This window comes from Orbilia oligospora (assembly GCF_000225545.1).
Source record: "Orbilia oligospora ATCC 24927 unplaced genomic scaffold scaffold00075, whole genome shotgun sequence".
NCBI classification, from domain to species: Eukaryota; Fungi; Ascomycota; class Orbiliomycetes; order Orbiliales; family Orbiliaceae; genus Orbilia; species Orbilia oligospora.
The window spans coordinates 555,913-575,766 of NW_011645632.1; the positions used below are offsets into that span (position 1 = coordinate 555,913).

General features: G+C 45.2%; 4 protein-coding genes across 4 annotated transcripts; 2 read left to right on the top strand and 2 right to left on the bottom strand.

Annotated features, from left to right (window-relative positions):
- Nucleotides 1-43: 43 nt before the first annotated feature.
- AOL_s00075g147 (uncharacterized protein) lies at nucleotides 44-6,278 on the bottom strand (the record flags this gene model as incomplete). The annotated part of the gene is made up of 12 exons (XM_011122458.1): nucleotides 44-670; nucleotides 732-734; nucleotides 813-815; nucleotides 898-999; nucleotides 1,072-1,266; nucleotides 1,772-1,900; nucleotides 2,032-2,082; nucleotides 2,186-2,377; nucleotides 3,319-4,276; nucleotides 4,331-5,099; nucleotides 5,183-5,242; nucleotides 5,297-6,278. 12 exons carry the CDS (start codon nucleotides 6,276-6,278, stop codon nucleotides 44-46), a joined length of 4,071 nt encoding a protein of 1,356 aa, XP_011120760.1.
- Nucleotides 6,279-7,322: 1,044 nt separating this feature from the next.
- Nucleotides 7,323-7,903, top strand: AOL_s00075g148 (uncharacterized protein; the record flags this gene model as incomplete). Its single annotated transcript, XM_011122459.1, has 2 exons — nucleotides 7,323-7,517; nucleotides 7,622-7,903. The coding sequence occupies 2 exons, from the start codon at nucleotides 7,323-7,325 to the stop codon at nucleotides 7,901-7,903; spliced, it is 477 nt and encodes a 158-aa protein (XP_011120761.1).
- Nucleotides 7,904-8,732: 829 nt separating this feature from the next.
- Nucleotides 8,733-11,446, top strand: AOL_s00075g149 (uncharacterized protein; the record flags this gene model as incomplete). The annotated part of the gene is made up of 2 exons (XM_011122460.1): nucleotides 8,733-8,883; nucleotides 8,961-11,446. The coding sequence occupies 2 exons, from the start codon at nucleotides 8,733-8,735 to the stop codon at nucleotides 11,444-11,446; spliced, it is 2,637 nt and encodes an 878-aa protein (XP_011120762.1).
- A 1,168-nt stretch (nucleotides 11,447-12,614) lies between these two features.
- On the bottom strand, nucleotides 12,615-17,257 carry AOL_s00075g150 (uncharacterized protein; the record flags this gene model as incomplete). The annotated part of the gene is made up of 5 exons (XM_011122461.1): nucleotides 12,615-13,518; nucleotides 13,573-13,988; nucleotides 14,044-15,427; nucleotides 15,489-15,550; nucleotides 15,608-17,257. The coding sequence occupies 5 exons, from the start codon at nucleotides 17,255-17,257 to the stop codon at nucleotides 12,615-12,617; spliced, it is 4,416 nt and encodes a 1,471-aa protein (XP_011120763.1).
- Nucleotides 17,258-19,854: the final 2,597 nt, after the last annotated feature.

The following is a 19,854-nucleotide window of genomic DNA, read 5'->3' on the forward strand; positions in this document are numbered from 1 at the left end:
GTGTCGTGTGGTTATGGAAGACTAAACTTTCTTATGTACATTATCAAGTAAACCGAGTACTCTTGATATATTCATCCCATTTTTTACGACGTTGAATCTCGTCTTTTATCTTTCTCATGTGAATCTCGTCCTTTACAAGGCTCATGAAAGACTCGAAACCAACCTGTTTCGTAAGCCAGATCTGGGAACCCAACGTGGTATCCGCACCTTTATCTATCAACAACTTCACGACGGCCTCGTGTCCATTGCTTGCAGTGGATAGTAGTGGCGTCCAATCACGGTTGTCTCTTGCCTCTAGATCTGCACCCTTATCTATCAACAACTTCACCACAGCCTCGTGGCCATTTCCCGCAGCTAACGATAGCGGTGTCTGATCCCTTTTGTTCTTCGCCTCAATATCAGCTCCCTTACTTACTAATACCTTCACCACAGCCTCATGTCCATTGCTCGCAGCTGATAATAGCGGTGTCCAATTGTCTTCATCTTTAGCTTCTAAGTCCGCACCTTCATCTACCAGGAGCTTAGCCATATCTTCATACTTAGCCCAAACGGCAGCACGACCTAGGGGTGTTAAACTCCATTGATTTTTAGCCTCTAGATTTGCGCCCTTGTCTATCAATATCTTCGCTATCACAACATCACCTTTTTCAACTGCATGGTGAAGCGGTGCCTATTGCTTATTTCAATATCATTGAAAACTATATCTTAGACCAAGAATTATGAGAACTTACTCCCTAAAGAGATTGAAGTAATATTAGTAATTATATCAGGATAAAAAAAAATGAAAATTTGGCAGAGCATGGATTACTTACAAACTGTGATTTCATAGTAAAATAGGATAAATAAGCTCCAGTTGTTGTAGATAGACCTGTACTTAATGTGGTCGGGTACACTTACAGACTGCAATCCAGTGACAAAGTATAGTGTGATTAGTCTCTGGTTCAGTACAAATACAAGTTCCATATTTATATGATGGAATACACTTACTCGGCCTCCTGGCTATCATGGTAATGTGAGGTCAGACTTCATCCGCTATTTTTAAAATCTACACGCGTATATCAAATTACTCACAATTTTATAAGAATAGTCCATGTCCACACCGCAGGCAAGCAAACGAGACACTATGGTCGCATTCCCGCTTTCTATTGCCCCTGACAATGGCCTCCATCCATCTTGTATCCCTTCTACATCCGGTTGAGCACCATTTTTGAGCAACAATTCAACGATTGTAGAGCTGCCCTTTTCGGCGGCTCGTAATAACGGTGTCTACCCTTAAGTTAATGCAAAACTTTAGTTCGGAATCCATATTTCTAGAAAGCCTTACTCTCTAGAATTTTTCCAAATTATCGTGCACAATTAGTATAATTAATTCCAATAAATAGAGCTTTGGGTGCTCGCTTACTTCCTATGGCGGCGACCCGATAAATCAATCTTTAGTGTCAAAAAAAAGCTTCCAGAACGTTAACTGCTACGAATGCACGCCATATACTTACACCCTGTATGACATTTTAAAACAACGAAAGAGTCAGCTTCCATCTCTCGATTCAATGGACGACCATAAATTTCATTTGAGAGCACTCACTTTCTATAATTTTAAAATATTATGGAATTAGGTCAATTCAATATTCACCTTCCCATCCAACTAATCAAATAGAATCAATGCTGGTTGTACTTACATTCTGCAATCACAAAACAAGAGTCAGCCTTCAGTTTGCACAAATAGCTTTGATGATACCAAACATATCTATGTAGCAACCCGAAAATAACTTACAGTCCCAAAAGTATAGTTGACTTCCACTCCAATCACAAGTAAATCTTCGACTATCGTCTCATTTTCTGCTTCAATGGCCATCATTAATGGTTTCGAGCCAGCTCCGTCTGATTTATTTGGCAGGGCATTCTGCGCAAGAAGAAGTTTTACAATTGCAGCATGGCCGTTTTCAATCGCCCGCGATAATGGCGTCAATTTTTTTGTTCAGCAAAATACTGCAACGATTTGAAACAAAATTTATATTTGAGGAGCAAACTTACTCTCCACCGGATAACCTGCACCCGAAACCCACCCCGTGTCTCTAGTCGCGCCTGGAGCATATAAAAATCAGTAATCGATCTCATACGTATTATATATACGCATGTACATACGCGCTTGAATGGACCCACTCAATATTAGATTCGGTTAACTTACAATGTTATAGTCATAGTTTACTTCTATTTTAGCGGCAAGTAGATGTTTAACTGTTGCGGCGTTTCCGACTTCTATAGCTTGCGATAATGGTTTCCAACCACGCCTATCTTCTACTTCGGGGCGGGTGCCGTTCGCAAGAAGCAGTTCCACAATGGCATCATCGCCTCCTTCAATCGCTTTCGATAACGGTGTCTACAATTTTTCGTTGGGGTTAATAGAATTGTATCTGTATATCAAGAAATTTGAACTCATATATTCCTATAAGTTTCGAATGTGATGGAGTCAGCTTTCAATCCACTATATATGCAGAGGTACTTATTCAAACAAATAAAGGAGTTACATAAAATTACACTATTTACCCACATAATTCAAACGACCCAGTCAGTCGTAGGCCACGAATTCATGATAAATAAATTTAACAAAAGAAGATTATATATACTCACTCTCCGGAAATAAAACCCGCCATTATAACAAAATTGGACTTAAGTCCAGAATTATTTGGTAGTTATCTACTTACCATCGGCCGCTATAATTTTGATGAAATCAGTTTATCGATATATTACGTACCAAAACGTTAAAATTTTTTTAAAAAAAAAAGCCTAGGCTCCTTTGCGAAACTCAGAAACATGGCCACTTACGTACTATAGTTGGAATACAAAAACGAGTCAAATTTCATGATCAATTCCATACAGCTAGATGCAAATAGTCAAAGGTACTTACATTCTGTGATCATGACAACAGTTAGTCACAAAATAGGATGCAATCAGACTTCGGCTTTGCACTATCGACTTGTTAAGGTATATATGGTAGGATAGACTAACATATGGTACTGGTGAGAAATTATTCCAGGGCTAGGCATAAGACAAAAAAAAGTATTATAATATTAGCCTTCGGTGCGTCATTTATATTCATAAAGTGTGGTAGGTGAGTCTCCGGGTCTGGTTGACAAAACAATGTGGTGGCATACGTATACTTACGGGCTACCGTTTCAAGAACCAGCAGAAATCAACTTTTTGTCCTATTTATATGAAGCTATTCGAGGATAATTTCATGCACTCACTCTCTACGTTGTATTGTAATTATTGACGAGGTCAGGCTCCCTGTAGCATTTTCAATAGATTAGATTGACTTACGTGGTAATAAACATATTCTAAACCTGCCCCCAAAGAAAGTAAACATCGCACTATCGCCGTGCTTCTTCTTTCGATAGCTTCTGATAATGGCCTCCGTCCGGCGTTATCCTCCACGTTGATTTGGGCGCCGTTTTTAAGAAGCAGCTTAACCATCTCTATGTTCTCGGTCTCTGCAGCATATGACAACGGGGTCCGGCCCTCGCCATCTTGGATATCCAGATTCTTTTTCTCTGCAAGTTTCTTCATAATTTCCTTTAAATCAAAATAAGCAGCGAGGTGTATTCCACAGACTGGTTGCTTGCCTATGGACGAGATTTGACTAGCTGCCGAGCTCTTCGAGTCGCTCTCAAGGAATTTCAGAGCAAGCTCTAATGCGTTTCCTTGGACTTCTCTAGTGTGAAATGCCCAATTTCGAGCCGCATAGTCAAAGAATGGGTTCTGTTTTTGGCGAGGTACTAGATCCAACCAATATGAGCAGTATCCTCCATCAAAAACATCATACGAGAGATAAGTCAGACAAGTTGCTGCGATGATATCCTTTTGTATGTTTGGGAAATTCTTCCAATAGTTTCGTTGAAAATATTCTTGGGTGGTATAATGCACCAGTCGAATTATGCCGCTTTCTCCGTCGATAGTGGCCAAACCTGCGCAAGAGGACACTATGTCTTTGGCTGTGTATAGGCTCCTCGTGTCCAAACTTGATGTACCGGATTTCACTGCCAAGGCATGCCTCAGCTCCTCCGTGGTAAGTGGTCTCCTCGCGAAGACAATCCAGAGAAGCACTCTCTCCCCTAATTCACGGAAGCCTGGTAGCTGGGACTCGATTCTCTTCACTGCAGCATCGTATGCCTCGTCCAATCCTTTTTCTCCTGCTCGCATATTTTTTAATGCGGTATCAATTGCGTTCTCTGTGAGTTTATCCGCGAGGGAGTTGATGTATAGCTGAGCAAGTAGGAACCTTGACAATCTGTGAGTCGTAAGTGAAAAAAGTTCGGCATTGGGTGTTACCTACATGCCGCGAGCTAAGTATGAGATACGATCTTTGATTTTATTCTGCAGTTCGTAATTCTCCGTGACGATGTCAGGTAATTTTGACATTTGGTTCCGTAGGTATATTTCCAGGTCTTCATTTTGGGCCCGAATTTCGATCCTTGTCTTGATTAGGGCTTCCGAGATGGCACCGGGTCGAAAGGTCACCATAAGTCGTATGTCGGATACAGTTTGTAACTCGAATACTTTAGACAATAGTGATTTCCGAATATCATTATCCCTACACTCATCTAGAGCGTCGATAACGATAAATATTCGGGAATAGCATTTGATAATGGATGTGATTTCTTTGGATATTTCATCAAGTGAAAGTCGCGGTTTTTCACCTTTCCGGTGGCTTTTATAAAACCTCTGAATAGATTCGGGGATAACAGGCCGCCCTAGCACCAACTGCACAAGTATCGATGCAAGTATATCATCGAGACTCTGCTGTTCCCGTTCGTTGTAGATGCAGTATATAAATGCAACACCCGTCCGAACATTTCTAGCTGCATCTTGATCCCGAACAGCTTTTAAGTTATCACTGACAATCGACGCAATCATGGTTTTCCCAGCTCCAGGAATCCCGGGACAAAATAAAGTCTTCTCTTTGCCTTTCAACCATTCTTTGAATTGGGGTGTCTCTAGAAACCATTCTCCGGTTCCTTTTTGGCGTCTACGAAGAAAATCGCTCTGTCGTGTGAAAGGATCGATCGGACTAAGCCAGCGGAAAATTTCCCTGTGCTGGCCCTCTAAACCAGGTTGAGAATACGGGTTTAGACAGGCGTATATATTTATTGGAGTCAGGAGCTTTCTAGTGTATACACTGACATACCTTGCTGCATTGAGGCCACGCCCCCGATAGCATCGCTCACTGCATCCATCTTTTTATCGACTGGCATTTTGTTAGTATGCATCCAAAATTTATTCTCGCACCTTCAGAACTAACTCTGCTCGATCATTTCTCCTATCCTCTTCTCAGCCTCAACCCTAGTCGGTGTGATTTGAGATAAAAGATCTTTCGCATACGCAGCAGCCGTCATTGCTGCGTACCCTTGCCACTCCTTGTTTTTGTGGGAGTCCGAGTAGTCACAGATACCTCGAATAACCAGACATGGAAAGTGATTCATCAGCCCGGCGGCTTCCATTTCGAAGCATAGGATGTCCTCCTCCTCAGCAAGCTGATCTCTCTCCGAAGCGTCCTTCATGAGGCTATTGCCTGATGCGATTCTGCCGTAATGAATCATTGGGTCATCCTCGTCTTCAGTCCGTGGTGGTCGCGATATCAAGCCTGATATATCACAGGCCGTTAAACAACTTTCATTGTTATTTAAAGGATGAGTGACGTCGGACCGATACAACGTATCGCTAGTTGAACTAAGGCGTTTATATCTCTTCAATTTTGGCTTATGTCCAAGGGCTTTGGCAACGGCATCTCCTAGCTGATGACCACTTTCCTCATACTTAGCCTGGAGCTGACATACAGCTGCTCGCAGGAGTGCTGGTGGCTGATTTAATGACCCCGTGAGTTGAAACTTCTGACCTTGTATCTTCTTACCAAAGTCGTACTGAAGTACGCAGCTATTCCCATTTTTAGTAGTGCTAACCACAACATCACCTAGACGGATATCATGTTTCGGGGTAGGTGCACCACCACCAATACCAACCATCAAACCGATCCTCACGTTAGGGAAACTATGTTGCATATCAGAAGCGACACGTGCTGCAGAGGATAGGCCGTATTCTCCATCGGGCAAGACGGCAATTACAACATTATGGCCTCCCATTCTACCTAAGGTGTATACATTATTGTCGCCGACGGAAACGTGCTCTGGCGCATCGTGTGCTTCATCCAGGAACAGCCTTGCAGCGACATATTCCGTTTTTAAAGCACAAATCCAGCCGACGGTATAATCCCGAGGATTGGACATACTAGTGAAGAACCCCACAGCCTAAAGAGCATTAAGGATAGATATATAGATACTGCTGGTGAAACGTTAAGAGGCTGATGTTGTTGGATAAGATCAAGGTATCTGTACCTTTTGAGAAGTAAAATTTAAAACTCCGACCCCAAAAAGCGAAAGGATCCAGAGCTGAGGTAGAAAATCACAGGTCCATTAATTCAATCTTTATACGCCATCTTTACCCCGCATAGCCACATTTGTTGCATTGGCAATTGCGAGGCTATCAGATTTCGCAGTGCATTATCTTGCGCTTGCAGATTTGTGCGTTCACTTGCCGCACAGTCGAATTATGGGTCCTTTGCTTTGCCTCCTATTAAATTAGGGAAAGGGTTGTCGCGAGAGCCCAGCACTTCGCTATCAAGCTATCACAACCGTGTCTCTCTTATAACTAGAGAAATCCCTTGACATTACAAGCTAACTAGCTATCGCACGGAATAACCGCCAAATGCAATGCTGCGTCATCAACTACTATAGTATTTATCATGGCTGTATACTGACATGCTAACTAGCTGACCTGGGAAGTACCAGTTAGTGTGTGGCGGTGGTGGTTGGTGTCGTGTGTAATGAAGCCAGGAACCGGACTAGCCGGACGGAGCACAGCCCCGGCATGAGATGGTTCCAGAACAAGAAGACTCATACTGTACAGATACATCCCATTCCTAACATCTACGGTGTCTTCTGTGGTACCGTTTCCATATTAATCATTCTGATCTTGAAAATTATTTTTACTTTAAGCTTAAGCTCTTCAAACCCAGACAGGGGGCCGGCCAAGAAAAAAGAGTCAGCCAGATCCGAGTTCTTTGGGCGGGCGGCCACAGCTACCTATTAAAGTCTACATATAAAAAATCTCTCTCCTTCGCTCCCTTCCTTTCCTTCTTCCCTTTCTCCTTCTTTCTCCCCCACAAAATCATCACCAGAAAGGACACTCCACCTCCACTCCACTCACTACCCTCCACCTACCACCATCGAAAGAAAGTATTTACTACTCGAATACTAAAACAATAAAACAACATGTCTGACTGGGATACCTCTACCATCCGTATCGGCGTCGGCTCCCGCTCCGGTGGCGGTCCCCGTGAGAAAGTCGCCCGTACACAGTCCGAGATCAATGCTGCCAGACGTGCTGGTGCCGTTGTCTCCACCGACAAGAAGTTCTCTGGTGGCTCGAACAAGTCGAATACTCCCGAGGGTCAGCATCTTACCAAGGTATGTCCATGTCACTAATTGCGGAAAGTTCACTTTTGGCCCTTTGATGCAATTGTCCTATTTTAGCCTTCCAACAACAACACTAACGCACACCCCAAAAATAGGTTGACCGCGAGGACGATGTCGGCAAAATCGCAAAGGTGTCCACAGATGTCGGCAAAGCTATGGCAGCCGCCCGTCAAGCCAAAGAACCCAAGATGTCCCAGAAGGACCTCGCCACCAAGATCAACGAGAAGCCATCCGTTATCAATGACTATGAAAGCGGAAAGGCGCAGCCTTCTCAGCAGGTTCTTTCAAAGCTCGAGCGTGCGCTTGGAGTTAAGCTGCGTGGCAAGGATATCGGTTCTCCGCTTGGACCAAAGAAGAATGGAGAGTCGTCGAAGTAAAGGGACAGAGTTTAAGAAGTTAATTCTGTGAGGCATAGATTTTCCGATTCTTTTCTTCCTCGGCTCTCTTTCCCTTTTACAACTTTGATATGTCAGTCCGATGAATAATAATAATAATGAATGAATGAAAGAACGACAAAAAAGAGAGGGTGCCTTGTTTGTTCCCCTCGGATTTTGCCTCCTTCCCGTTTATGGAACGATTTGAAGTTTACATGTTGTTTTAATACTCGGAGTCTTTGGTCCCCCCTTTTTTTATTTCATACCACGGACGATATTTTGAAGAAAAAATGGAAGGGAGAAATGGAGAAGGAAGAGGCATCTCTGCCTTCGACGTCTGTTCCATTCAGTCCTTGCTTTTTTCGTTCCTGCAATTTTAGCGATTCCTCCAATACCTACCTACTTCTTGTAGGTATCCCTCGATACCTCTTTTTTTATAGGTGCGGAGAACCTACTTTATATAGACATAGACTTATGTATTTATCACAATCAGTTTATGAATATTTATACCATGTTATCGATCAAAATCGAGAATCAAAAATCTTTTGAGTTTTCATTGACCTCGAATCCAAGTTTTCATTAGCAATTTGTTGGTGTAGCGCGAAAAGTGCGGCGGCGTGACTAGGCGCATTGATCCACAAGGTTTGAGCTTCCTTTGTTCTTCCCCCGCGACATCCAACCAGACTCCTCCCCATCCGTCAACCTCACCACGCGTCATTCATCAACCTTCAACACCCAATATCAATTCGATAATGCTCGAAGGCTTTCGACCACCTCTCCTACCTATTATATTCTCCTTTCCATCGTTTTTATCCGCCAGAAATCAATCAAGATGGCAGACGACATGATGGACATTGACAGCCCAAATCTTGTTGCCGAAGCTCTCGAAGACCTCCCTCTCGGAACTCAAGCTACAGTCAAAGCAGCTCCATTTCCAAAAGCTGTGCTCGAAAAGCTAATATACTCTCTCGAGGAAGGAATGGGTAATCTATAAACACCCTATTCAATATACAGATACCCTTCAGCTAGCTAGAAGCTAATATACATATAAAACAAACAGACTCCAAAGCCCTCGACTTCCTCGCCCACGTCTCCTACACCGGCATATCAACCCCTTTAAAACCCTACGAAGACAAAAAGGAAATCCTAATCCCTCCTGCGGACGTCTTCTCCGTAATCACAAATATATCCCTTCACCCGAAATATACCACCCGCCAAATCGGAAACCTCGAAACAGACGTTGCTATAAAAGCTTCAAAATATCTAAGAACCTTAACCCGTATCGCAGGGGCCACAAACTGCGACCTTCAAACCGCTTGGCAATTCAAACGTTCAAAGACCACTTCCTCAGGAAGACTAGAAGACCCAACCACCCGTCGAACCAGGAACCGTAACGTCGTCAAAACCGGCGCAGTAGGTCGAAAGGGTCGTCAAAAGGTCGGTCAACAAGACATTGATGTAACACCGTTCGCAAACCTCGATATAGCGAATGAAGAAAGCGTATTCAAAAGATGTGACGATATCTGGTCTGTTGTAGGATGGGCACTCGTTTGTTCATGCGTATATAAGAAAAGATGGGACGTCTGGAGAGACTTTTTAGAATTGCTGATTGAGCTTTTAACAAATGACTTTCAAGAAAGGATTGATGCAGCCGAGGAAGATCCACGAGCTGTGGATTTACAAGGAAGCTTGATCACAGCTGTTGGATTTCTACCGGACCTAGGAGGAGGAGCAGGATACAAACGTATTGCTCGAGCTATATTTGCAAATGGATCCGAAAAATCACGAAACGAATGGGTACCAGTATTTCCCAAGGAAACCAAGAAGCCACCAAAAAAGGAGGAAAGCAAATGGGCATCAAAATCAATTCTCGACTCTTCAAAACCAAGAGTAGACAGCAACGAAAACATCTTATCGAATTTAGGGGCCAATATGGTCGACGAATACCATAAATTCCGAAATAATGTTAACGACAATTCGGAAGCTTATAAGCAATTTCGAGACAAACTGGCTACAAACGACCTTCTAGGCGGCGAGGACTCAGAAGAAGAAGAACCTGGGACTGGACCGGCGAAGAAAGATGATAAATCAAAACTGGAGACACAAGAAGAAGCACTAGCAACATGGGGCGGTGTGGAGGCAATTATCATTCGGCTGAAGTTCATGTCACTGGTAAGTGAAATAGGTGCGACTTACGAGCGAGCCTTATTTTACCAAAATGAAAAGGAGATGGAGGTCCTTGCCGAACAAAAGAAGCAGAAACAAAAGAACAAAAAGCCTACAGCAAAAGGAAAAAATGGGAAGAACTTACCAGAGGCAGCGGTCCCCTCCAAAAAAGAAGACCGTGAAGTCTCCGAACAACCAGAGAATATAATCATCACCACTACCCCAACAAAACGGGGGCTCGTCAAGCTACGAACCCCACAGAATTTCAAACAGCGGGTTGGAGGAGAAGAAGGGGAGCTTACCGGCGAGACCACTACACCAACAAAGCAGTCTACGCCTCTCCTTCTTTCCCTCCCTCCCACCAAAAATGTGTTACCATCACCATCGTTGTCACCACATTCCGACGAACAAAATCATTTATCATTATTCAAATCGTCACCAGTGTCAGAAGGTTACTACGAAACGGCTCCAACAAGCCTATGCGAAACTACCTTCTTCTCAACAGTTGACAAATTATCTTCCCCATTCCCTTCCTTACGTATCCTTCCAGAGTCATCATCTCCTACCTCCTCCCCTTCTCCACAACCCCTCCAAAACTTCCCATTTACCTTCTCCTTCCCCCAGCTCCAAACCCCTTTACCACCAATCCCACCCCCTCCGCAATCCCTTCAAGACTTCCAAGTTACCTCCTCCTCCTCTCCCCTCTCCTCCCTCCCCTCCGAAACCCCCACTCCACCACCCTTCCTCTCCCTCCTCCAAACCCCATCACAAAACCAACAACCTCAAAAACAACCATCTAACCCCCCACTCCAGCTAACCTACACCTTCGCCCACGACATCCCCACCCTCTCCTGTTTCTACACCGAATTCACCGACACCCTCCGCCTCCTCCCAATCCCCCAACTCCTCCCATTCATCTCAACCTCCTACTACCCTTGTCGCACAAACCCTTCATTCCGAGGAACCCTCCTCACCACCATCCTCCAAAATAGTATGATATTCCAACCTCGAGGCGGATGGTCCGAAAACACAGATTCCATATCCGATGATATATTATTACGCCATTATTTCCCACACGCCGCTAGGGGGAATGATATAGAATCTCAAGTTAGGATGGGGAATGTACTCGAAGCACTTACTAGACTTTTCCACGTTACTTGTAAGTCTAGTGGAGGGTGTGGATTGATGTGGAGTGTTGAGATGGAAGAGGCGGTTGAAGAAGGGATTAGAGCTAGGAGGGAGAAAGCTACTACGGCGTTTAGGAAGAAGAAGAAACCGACGGAGGCGGATAAAGAGTTGATGAAGATGTTGGGGATGGCGGAAGGGAGGATGAGGATGTTGGTTAGGATTGCGAAGATGATGACTTCGGAGGGGTGGTGAAAAGGGCTCCTTTATAGACACGGTGGCGGGATATTGTTTTTCTCTTTTTTTTTGGTTCTGGCCGGTGGGAGGGGGTTTAGTATAATGCATGTTTCTGGCGTTCGATTTCTTTTTATATATCTTTACTACGTTTTTAAGGCGATGGAGCATTGGGACAGGAGTATATTACTATAACGCTCGGGATCTAGATATAGATAGACATAAACATCAACCGCACTGTAATGTTACTATAGCATTACATACATACTACATACATAAATTAACAAAAAAAAGGAAGAAGAACTGTATATTATATAACACCACAATCAATACACACACCCTCCCTTCCTCCTCACAAAAAAACAGAGAGAAGGGGAGGGTGGGGGCTACTTTCATGATTCAATTTAGTCTCTCTCTCTCCTCTCCAAAAAAAAATTAGTATACAAAAAAAGTTGAGGGTAGCTTGCAAGGTTGATTTTTTCTTTCTTTTCGTTCTTTCATTCTTTCTCCGGTACAATAAGTTAAGTTAAGTTAGTTAAGAGGATTTTTTGTCCAAATATATAGAAAAGTAAAATGTGTATATCCCGACCCAGCCGTTAACAATAAGAAACAAAAAAAAAGTTGAGTATTACAAGGAAAGCAGAGAACCAGCAAAAAAAGTCGAAGAATATAGAGGTTTATAGTGATCATTAATAAACCCCCTTCTTCGTCATTCATAAATATAAAAGGGAAAGGGGGTATGTATAAAAAAAAAGGGCAACTTGGTAGTAAATAAGAGAAAAGGAAAAGGAAAAAAAGATATTAAAAGAAAAAGAGAGAGAAAAACTCCCCTAACACCTTCACAGATGATAGTATCCGCCCACCCTTTGTAGCCGGAATGGAAAGAAAAGGAAAGAGAGGAAGAAAGAAATAAAGTTATTGCCAAACACTGTTACGGCGGCAATTTACAGCTGTCGTTAAGAACCAGAGGGAAAGAAAGAAAGAAAAGTAAGAAATGCATGCTATCAAAGCAAACAAAACTGGACATAACCAATCAATATTAAAAGCAGTCCGAGCGAAAAAGAGAAAAACACCCTTGCTCATGAGATAAAAGTCTATAAAATCTGACATCGAAAAAAAAAGATGAAAGAAATATGAGAAAAAAAAGATTAAATGAAACGCCATTGTAAAAAAATGGTGATGGTTTTCATCACTCTCTATCTTCATCATCAGCTTTCCCTTTCAAGAGCATTTGCCTAAAATCTGCATTCGTCTTCGGTTTCGTATCCCCTTCTTTCTTCTCTTCATCCTCATCCTTCCGCGCCGAAGAACGGAAACCCAATCCCATACGGGTCTTTCCGCCTCTAACAGCGACGCCGGGCCGATGAACCCTGACAGGAGCAAGGCTAGTCGCCGCAGTAGTCGACTTCTTGTCCTCCTTCTTCTTCGCAAAGGGGTTCAGCCCAGGCTTCGCCTTTTGCTCTGCACCAGTCTTAAGCATAGCCTGACGACTACCGAAAGAAATAGCACGTCCGTCGATTTCATGCCCATCCAGAGCCAACATGGCTTTACCAGCATCCTTGACCTCATCGAACTCAACAATGGCGGCTTGGTGGTTCAGCTGCATCTGCACTTTGTGCAAAGAGCCGTACTTCTCAAACACCGCTCGGATCTTGCTATCATTGACGGTATCCGCAATGTTTAGAACATAGAGCGTCTTCTGTCTGATAGCATCAGTGTCCGGCGCTTCCGGCAGCTCCGAAGCAGTAGTCGACATCGGCGACCCCGCAACCTCCGGCGAACCGGCAGCGCCATTCGGGAATTTCGCTTGTGTCTTCCCAGAAGACTTCTTGTTCGCTGGTGCCCCACCTTGTGGTTCACTGATAACCACAAGTAGCTTGCGGGACTTGAATTTCTGTTCATGTAACTCGAGGGAGGCATTTGCGGACTCGGTAGTTTCAAAATCAAGAAATCCGTATCCAGAATGGACGCCCCTACCCTTGCTGATCAGCCGGATGGACTTTACGGTACCATACTTGCTGAAGAGCTCCCTGATATCATCTTCGGTTGCTGCGTAGTCGATATTACGAACGAAAACCTCGCGACCCTCGTAACTACATCCATAGTTAGCAGTAATCCATCGTAAAAGTGAATGAGGGTATACATACACAGCACCGGATCTCTCCTGTTTCACGTTGGGATCAGAGAGCTTGGAAACGAGCTTGAACCCTTCAACATCCTTCCCATTCATCTCGGTTGCCTTCTCCGCATCTTCAGATGCATCAAATTGAACATAGCAGAACCTGCGGTGATTGTTGTACTTGAGGCTTGGAAACCTAACCTCCAAGATGGGCCCACACTCTTTAAACAACTCACGAATCCAATTTTCGTCTGCAGTAGGAGGGAAGTTAGTGACATATACTGTCGTGTTGAATCCTAGCTGGACAGTAATCTCTCGTCCGTTTAGTCTCTTCTTGTCGCGGGTTTGGGCAGCTAGAACATCCGCCGCATTCTGAAACTCAATGCTCGCAGTGGCAGAGTTGTCGTCGGCCTCAATCATGGTGAAAGCATTGATCGTTCCACACTAGATAAAACAAAATTAGCTAGGTCCCATACCAGCAACAAAAGTGATAACTTACGTCTTTGAAGAACTTCCTAACGGTAAGCTCATCAACATCAGGAGGAAGATTCTTCGCAAAAACAGTCAACTTCTCCCTATCCCGAGTATTCTTCTTTTCCTTCTCAGCAGAGGACTCGCCGTTCTGATCAGCCTCCGCTGCCTCGGTTTCCTCAGATACAGGAGGGATGGATCCGACATCTATGTCTTCGCTAGCTCTAGCCTTCTTATGGGGTAGCTCATCGTCCTCCTCGACGTTGGTGCTTCTCCGACGTTTGCCCTTCAAATCAAACCCTACAGGTATGGCGACTGCTTGGGCTTGGGCGACTTGTTCAGCCTCCAAGGCCTCTTGCTGACGCCTCCGAGCAACCCGTTTCCGAAGCCGCCGGATCTCCATCATAGCGCCCTCAATAGCAGCCCCTTCCCCATGTTCTTCTATCTGGTTTTGATAGACATCAATGATCTTTTCCGGCCAGTCCAGCGTTTCCCAGTAGGTCACGGCCCTCTTCAGGACCGCAACAGCACCAGAGTTGCCGAGGTTCCGGAAAGCCCATCCGTAATAACGAAGCCAAAATTCGTATTCGCCAGAGCGACCCATATCCTTATCTGTCTCGAGATCTTTCCACACCTTCTCGGCTTCAGGTAAATCATCTATTTCCGTAAGGAATGCCACCAAAAGCCGGGCGATACGGTAATCCTTGTCCACGCCCTTGGGACCGAATTCAGAAACAGCAGACCGAAGACCAAGTTGCGCACTATCGAAATCAGTATCGTCGATACCCTTGGCGACACCCCTCCGTTTGAGAACCCCACACCAAGCCAGATTAACCTTGAAGTTCTCCTCCTTATCCTCCATTAACCGTGATGTCGTTGCTTGGTGCTTAATTCGCTCGATCGATTCGAGAGGTTGCTGCCGAACGTCGAAGGCCAGAATTCGATGACTCCATAGTACACCAGACCACTGGCAATGAGCTGTAGCGAGCTCCAAGAGCGGTAAAACATCGGGATCGGATCCCTTCTTTTCCAGCATGAAGCAGATATATTCTTCCCATGCGGCGCTATCCGTAGGATATCGTAGAACGCATCGCTGATAAAGCGCCTTACCCAAGTCCGGGTTATTCTGGCTACTCTCCCACTCCAGGTATTCAGACCAAGCCTGTCCTTCTTCATCCTGGCCGTAACTGTTGCGAAGACGATACTCAAATCTCTGTCGCTTTTCGAGAGCTTCCTTCGCCTTCTGGTAGACCTTGTTCCCAGCCTGCATGATAGATTCATAGTCGGAAGACGGTAAATATGTCGAAACAAAACTACTATACGCAGAGAATGTCGAGTCGATGTCCTGGTGAGGAATCTGCAGACGGTCGAGATAGAGTCGCTGGATCTTCTCAATTTTGGATTGCGAGCCACTGGGGAACCCATTGATGTTAGTAGTTACACCAAGAGGGGTGCATCGGGTAGACTACTCACGGCGGCATCGCCTTCAGCTGAAGAATCTGAAGTTCACAATACTTATTCCAGACCTCATGACTCTATTAGAAGAAAAGTTAGCAACCACCCACTCATCAAAAATCCAGAATTTCACCCACCCTTGGAACATTATACATGGTATCCCCAACCGCTTTCGAAAGGACCAAGTTCACAAGCTCGAAATTGAACGTCTCCGCCCACCCCTCATCATCTGCACCATCTGTATCAGCTCTCCGCTGGGCTTCCCTCCACGTTCGCAAAATGAACTTGACGTAACCCTTCCATAGGGTCACACTCCCCGCCTCATGAGCCACACTTTTCGCCCACAACTCCATAACCCCAACTTTGCCCAAAATATCATCCGCATGAATCGCCTCATCGTGCAACCAATCCACCCACATCTCCTCAGTCAACGGATAAATGCTCAGCATCCTTACACGTTCCTCGTTCAGCCGTTCCTTAAAATCATAGTTTTCGCTAAACTTCGACGCCACAAATCCACGCCTCAGCAGGGCGATACATTCCACGCTATCGTTATACGACGGTGGCGCATCCACTATTTCTGTTTCCTCCCTCAGATGCGCACGATCCAATTTCTCAATCAAATCGGCCAATCTCTCAACCTCGGCTTCTCCCAATGGTTGCGTTGCCTCATCATCTTCGTCCATCTCCATGTCCTCGTCCTCGTCATCGAAGAATAACTCGGGGCTCGCGTCCTTCGGCGAGGGTGTAGGTTCCGGAACAGCCATTTCCACGCTAGCACTGGATTTTGTTCGAGAAACACGTCTGGATGACGATCCTTGGTCGGCTCTTACACGTTCTTCGTCCATAGTTACCATAGAAGCCGTAGATCCAGTTCTTGAAATCGGTCCACGATCACTGCTAAATGATGGTATTCTGCCTTGTGTCGCCTGTGGTGGTGGCGGCGGAGGAGGTGGGTGTGGTGAAGATACGGCCGCTGCAGGCGGTGTTGATGTCGAGATCTGAGTAGTAGCTAACGGAGAAGGTGCAAAGGTCGGATTATCGATATATCCTAGGGAATGGTGTCGTGCTGGAGCTGGAGGAGAAACAACTTTCTCAGTTACAGTTGGCAATGACTCCCTTCGAACATCTGGATGAGATGTATAGTATTGCTGCTGGGACTGGGATTTCCTCGAGTGAAGTGCCGAGGAAGAATGGGATCGATTCTCGCTTAAAGACGGTCGATGAAGTTGCTGCTGCTGCTGCTGCTGCTGCAGTGCTTGATATGAATGTTGATGCTGATGCTGGGTTTGTGGCTCCTGATGTGGGGTGTGGGAATGAGAGTATAGTGGAGCAGGAATGGGAGAGGTGTGGGATTGAGGGGCAGGAATGTGATAGTAAGGCTGTTCCTGTTGTTGCTGCTGGTGCTGCTGATAATAATGATGTTGCTGCTGTTGCTGCTGTTGCTGCTGTTGCTGCTGTTGCTGCTGTTGCTGCTGTTGCTGATGCTGCTGATGCTGCTGATGCTGCTGATGATGGGAATTGTGATGATGGTGAGAATTGTGATGATGGGGATTGTGGTGAGGATGGTGATAGGGATGGTGATAGGAAGAAGAGGATGGTGATGGTGATGGTTGAGATTCCCGGCGCGTGATGGAAGGATGGCCGTAGTTCTGGTGGCCGGCTAGGGATGGGCCAGCGCCAGTGCCAGTGCTAGTGCTTTGACCGGGCACGGGCGAGGAATTTGTCGGAGATGCTGTTCCCGGGGTTGGCGTGGTAGTCGGGGATAAGAGAGCGCTGATATCCATCTTGAAGGCCCACTCGACAGAGGATGAAAATATGAAAAGAAAGAAGGAAAGGAAGAAGGAGGAGGAAGGAGGAGAGGAGAGGAGAGGAGGGTTCTAGATGCTGCCTCTGTTCTGTTCTGTTCTGTCTGTTCTGTGATATGTAACTGCAGTTAGTGAGTAAGTCAAGGCAAGTCAGAAGTCAGTCTTTTCCTTCAAAGCACCAGCAGCAACCACTACATTTACAATTACAACCACAACCTCCACCAGCAGGAAGCATGCAACCTAGCCAGTTTCCTTCCTGTCAGTCCTTCTAAAGAACAAGAATAGGAACCCTGGTCTCTTGAAAAGAGAAAAGGAAAGAAAGAAAAAAACGGACAACGGCTAAGACAAAACGAGGGCGATGACAACAGACAAGCCGAAAAAAGAAATTTCTGAACCAGATCGCGAAGGAACCGTCGAGATCGGGACGTAGCTTCCGAGAAGGTCGCATTTACCTTGCATCCAATTGCATGCTCTGATACATCGAACAAAAGATTTATAAACTCAGTATCAAAAGTATAATAATCAATGATGCTTCTTCAGCTCCAGTCCCCACAACAAATTGGGCAGAAAACCCCGCGAACCGAAATGAGGGATGATGGGAAAGAGAAGAGTTGAGAGAGCTTGAATGGAAAAATTGCTTGCCGTGAACGCGGTCGCTAATTTCACTCGGGGTGGGATCTTCACGCCCGCCTACTCGATTCCGCCGTTCTAAAGTGCGCCTCTTTCGTTCATTCTAGCCTTTTGGCTCTTCATGCAGCCTCTTTTTTGTCCCTCATAGACTATTCGGTTCGCCTACATGATAAGGAATTCTAATAGTCCTTTCCGACGGGGCCATGAGATCGAAAATCGGGCTCCCTTAGCTTTTTGGGGGGACCGATCGAAGAAAAGGGCTTAAGTTTAGGCCGCATTTGCATTCTAGAACACGGCCCAGGCGCCTTCAGATTGCAGCAGAGATGTCTGGCGGGGAACCAATGGACGTTCACGGACAGGAACCAACCCAACAGCTCGGGACCGTTGGCCGGGAACAACAGATTCCCGCGAGCTTAAACTGACATTCTGTCTCTGATTCCAATTATTGTTTGAGAGAAGGGAAAAAAACTTCTTCTCTTGTTGAATTGAAGACGTCAACTTTTCTCAAAGGAATTAAAATAAAAAAAGAGGAGAAAAGGAATTGAGGACGGTAGACGGGCTTTCGCCGACTGGCATCACAGCTTCTGATCAGGTGGTTGTGGCCATGCATGGCAGGGGAGGGGGGAAATCGTGCATGCATCGTGGTTGTGATTCGACAGGAAATCGCCGTTGTAGCAATACAAATCACTTACTTTATGAGAGATAAAAGGACGTATATCGACGTCAGTAGATCGGTATTATATCCCCACACCGTCGGCGTATACTCGATCGATTCCAAGTGATGAACAAAAAAAAAAAAAGAATTGCGAGAAGGATCGAACAAATAAAAAAAAAGAGACCACGAAAGAGAATCAATCCGTCGTCGTCGATTCGTCGATTCGTCGCCAAGTCGGTAGCCCGGACGTCGGTATGTCAGGCAGGTACTTCTTTTTTCCGCATGTAACACCACCTGCTTGAGCGGATTATATTCGTAACTTCGTCGTACAAAGTACCACTTCGTGTTTTCGTGAAATGTCGCCAGGCGCTGACGGACAGAACGATGATAATAATAAAAAGGGTATTAAGAAGGGGAGAAAAAAAAGTCGCAAGAATATCGGAATCGGATCGAAATCACAAAATAGAAAGAGAGAGAAAAAGGCGCTGCAAGCGTCTCAGAACGGTGATATAGCGGGAGCGGGAAAGGCACGCCTATATAAGAGCAGAGTGGTGAGCCCCAAAAGAAGCGAATATTGGAATGGATCCCGCTGCAGGTCAAAAAAAAGGACGAAAGGGAAAAGTGACGAGGTTGCATCTGCATTGGCAGCTCGCGCCAATTGGTGGTGACAGTGCTAGCCTTAAGAACCCTTTAGGATGGTATGATATAATTGCACATGGCAGGGCTCCACCGAGAGTTATATAGTGAGCTAAGTACTTACGATCGTGCGATTCTTCTTTTTGGGATATATTTTGAAGCAACGGGTCTTCGAGAATATTAAATGCGAGATTATAGTGTGATGATAATAACGGGATCCCTAGCCACAGAAGAAGCACCAGCATTATGGTTAATATCTCAGCCTAACATGAACATGACCTTCAACTTCATTATCCAATATGAATTTGAAATGCATGCGCACCCCATCAACGAAATGAGGCTAGTATAGTCGCAAAAAAGAAAAACGGAATGCCTAACTAACCTGTGGGTAAGTACTTTCTTGGTAAAGTACTATCGCTGTCAAATCTCTCGAAATTTCAGGTAAACGTAAAGGCGGTCCCGTGCGCAAAGCTATCGGTATGCAGAAGCGACAGCCTAGCTTTAGTCTAACTTCAGAATCCCGCTCAACAGGATCCAGCGAATTCGAACTCCGGTATTCGGGTCCAAAACGTGCTTGATGGCTTTCGCTTGTCAGTTTTAGCCATGAAATTTGGGAGAACGTGCGCGGCGCAAAAAAAAGTAGCAAGAGGTAGCC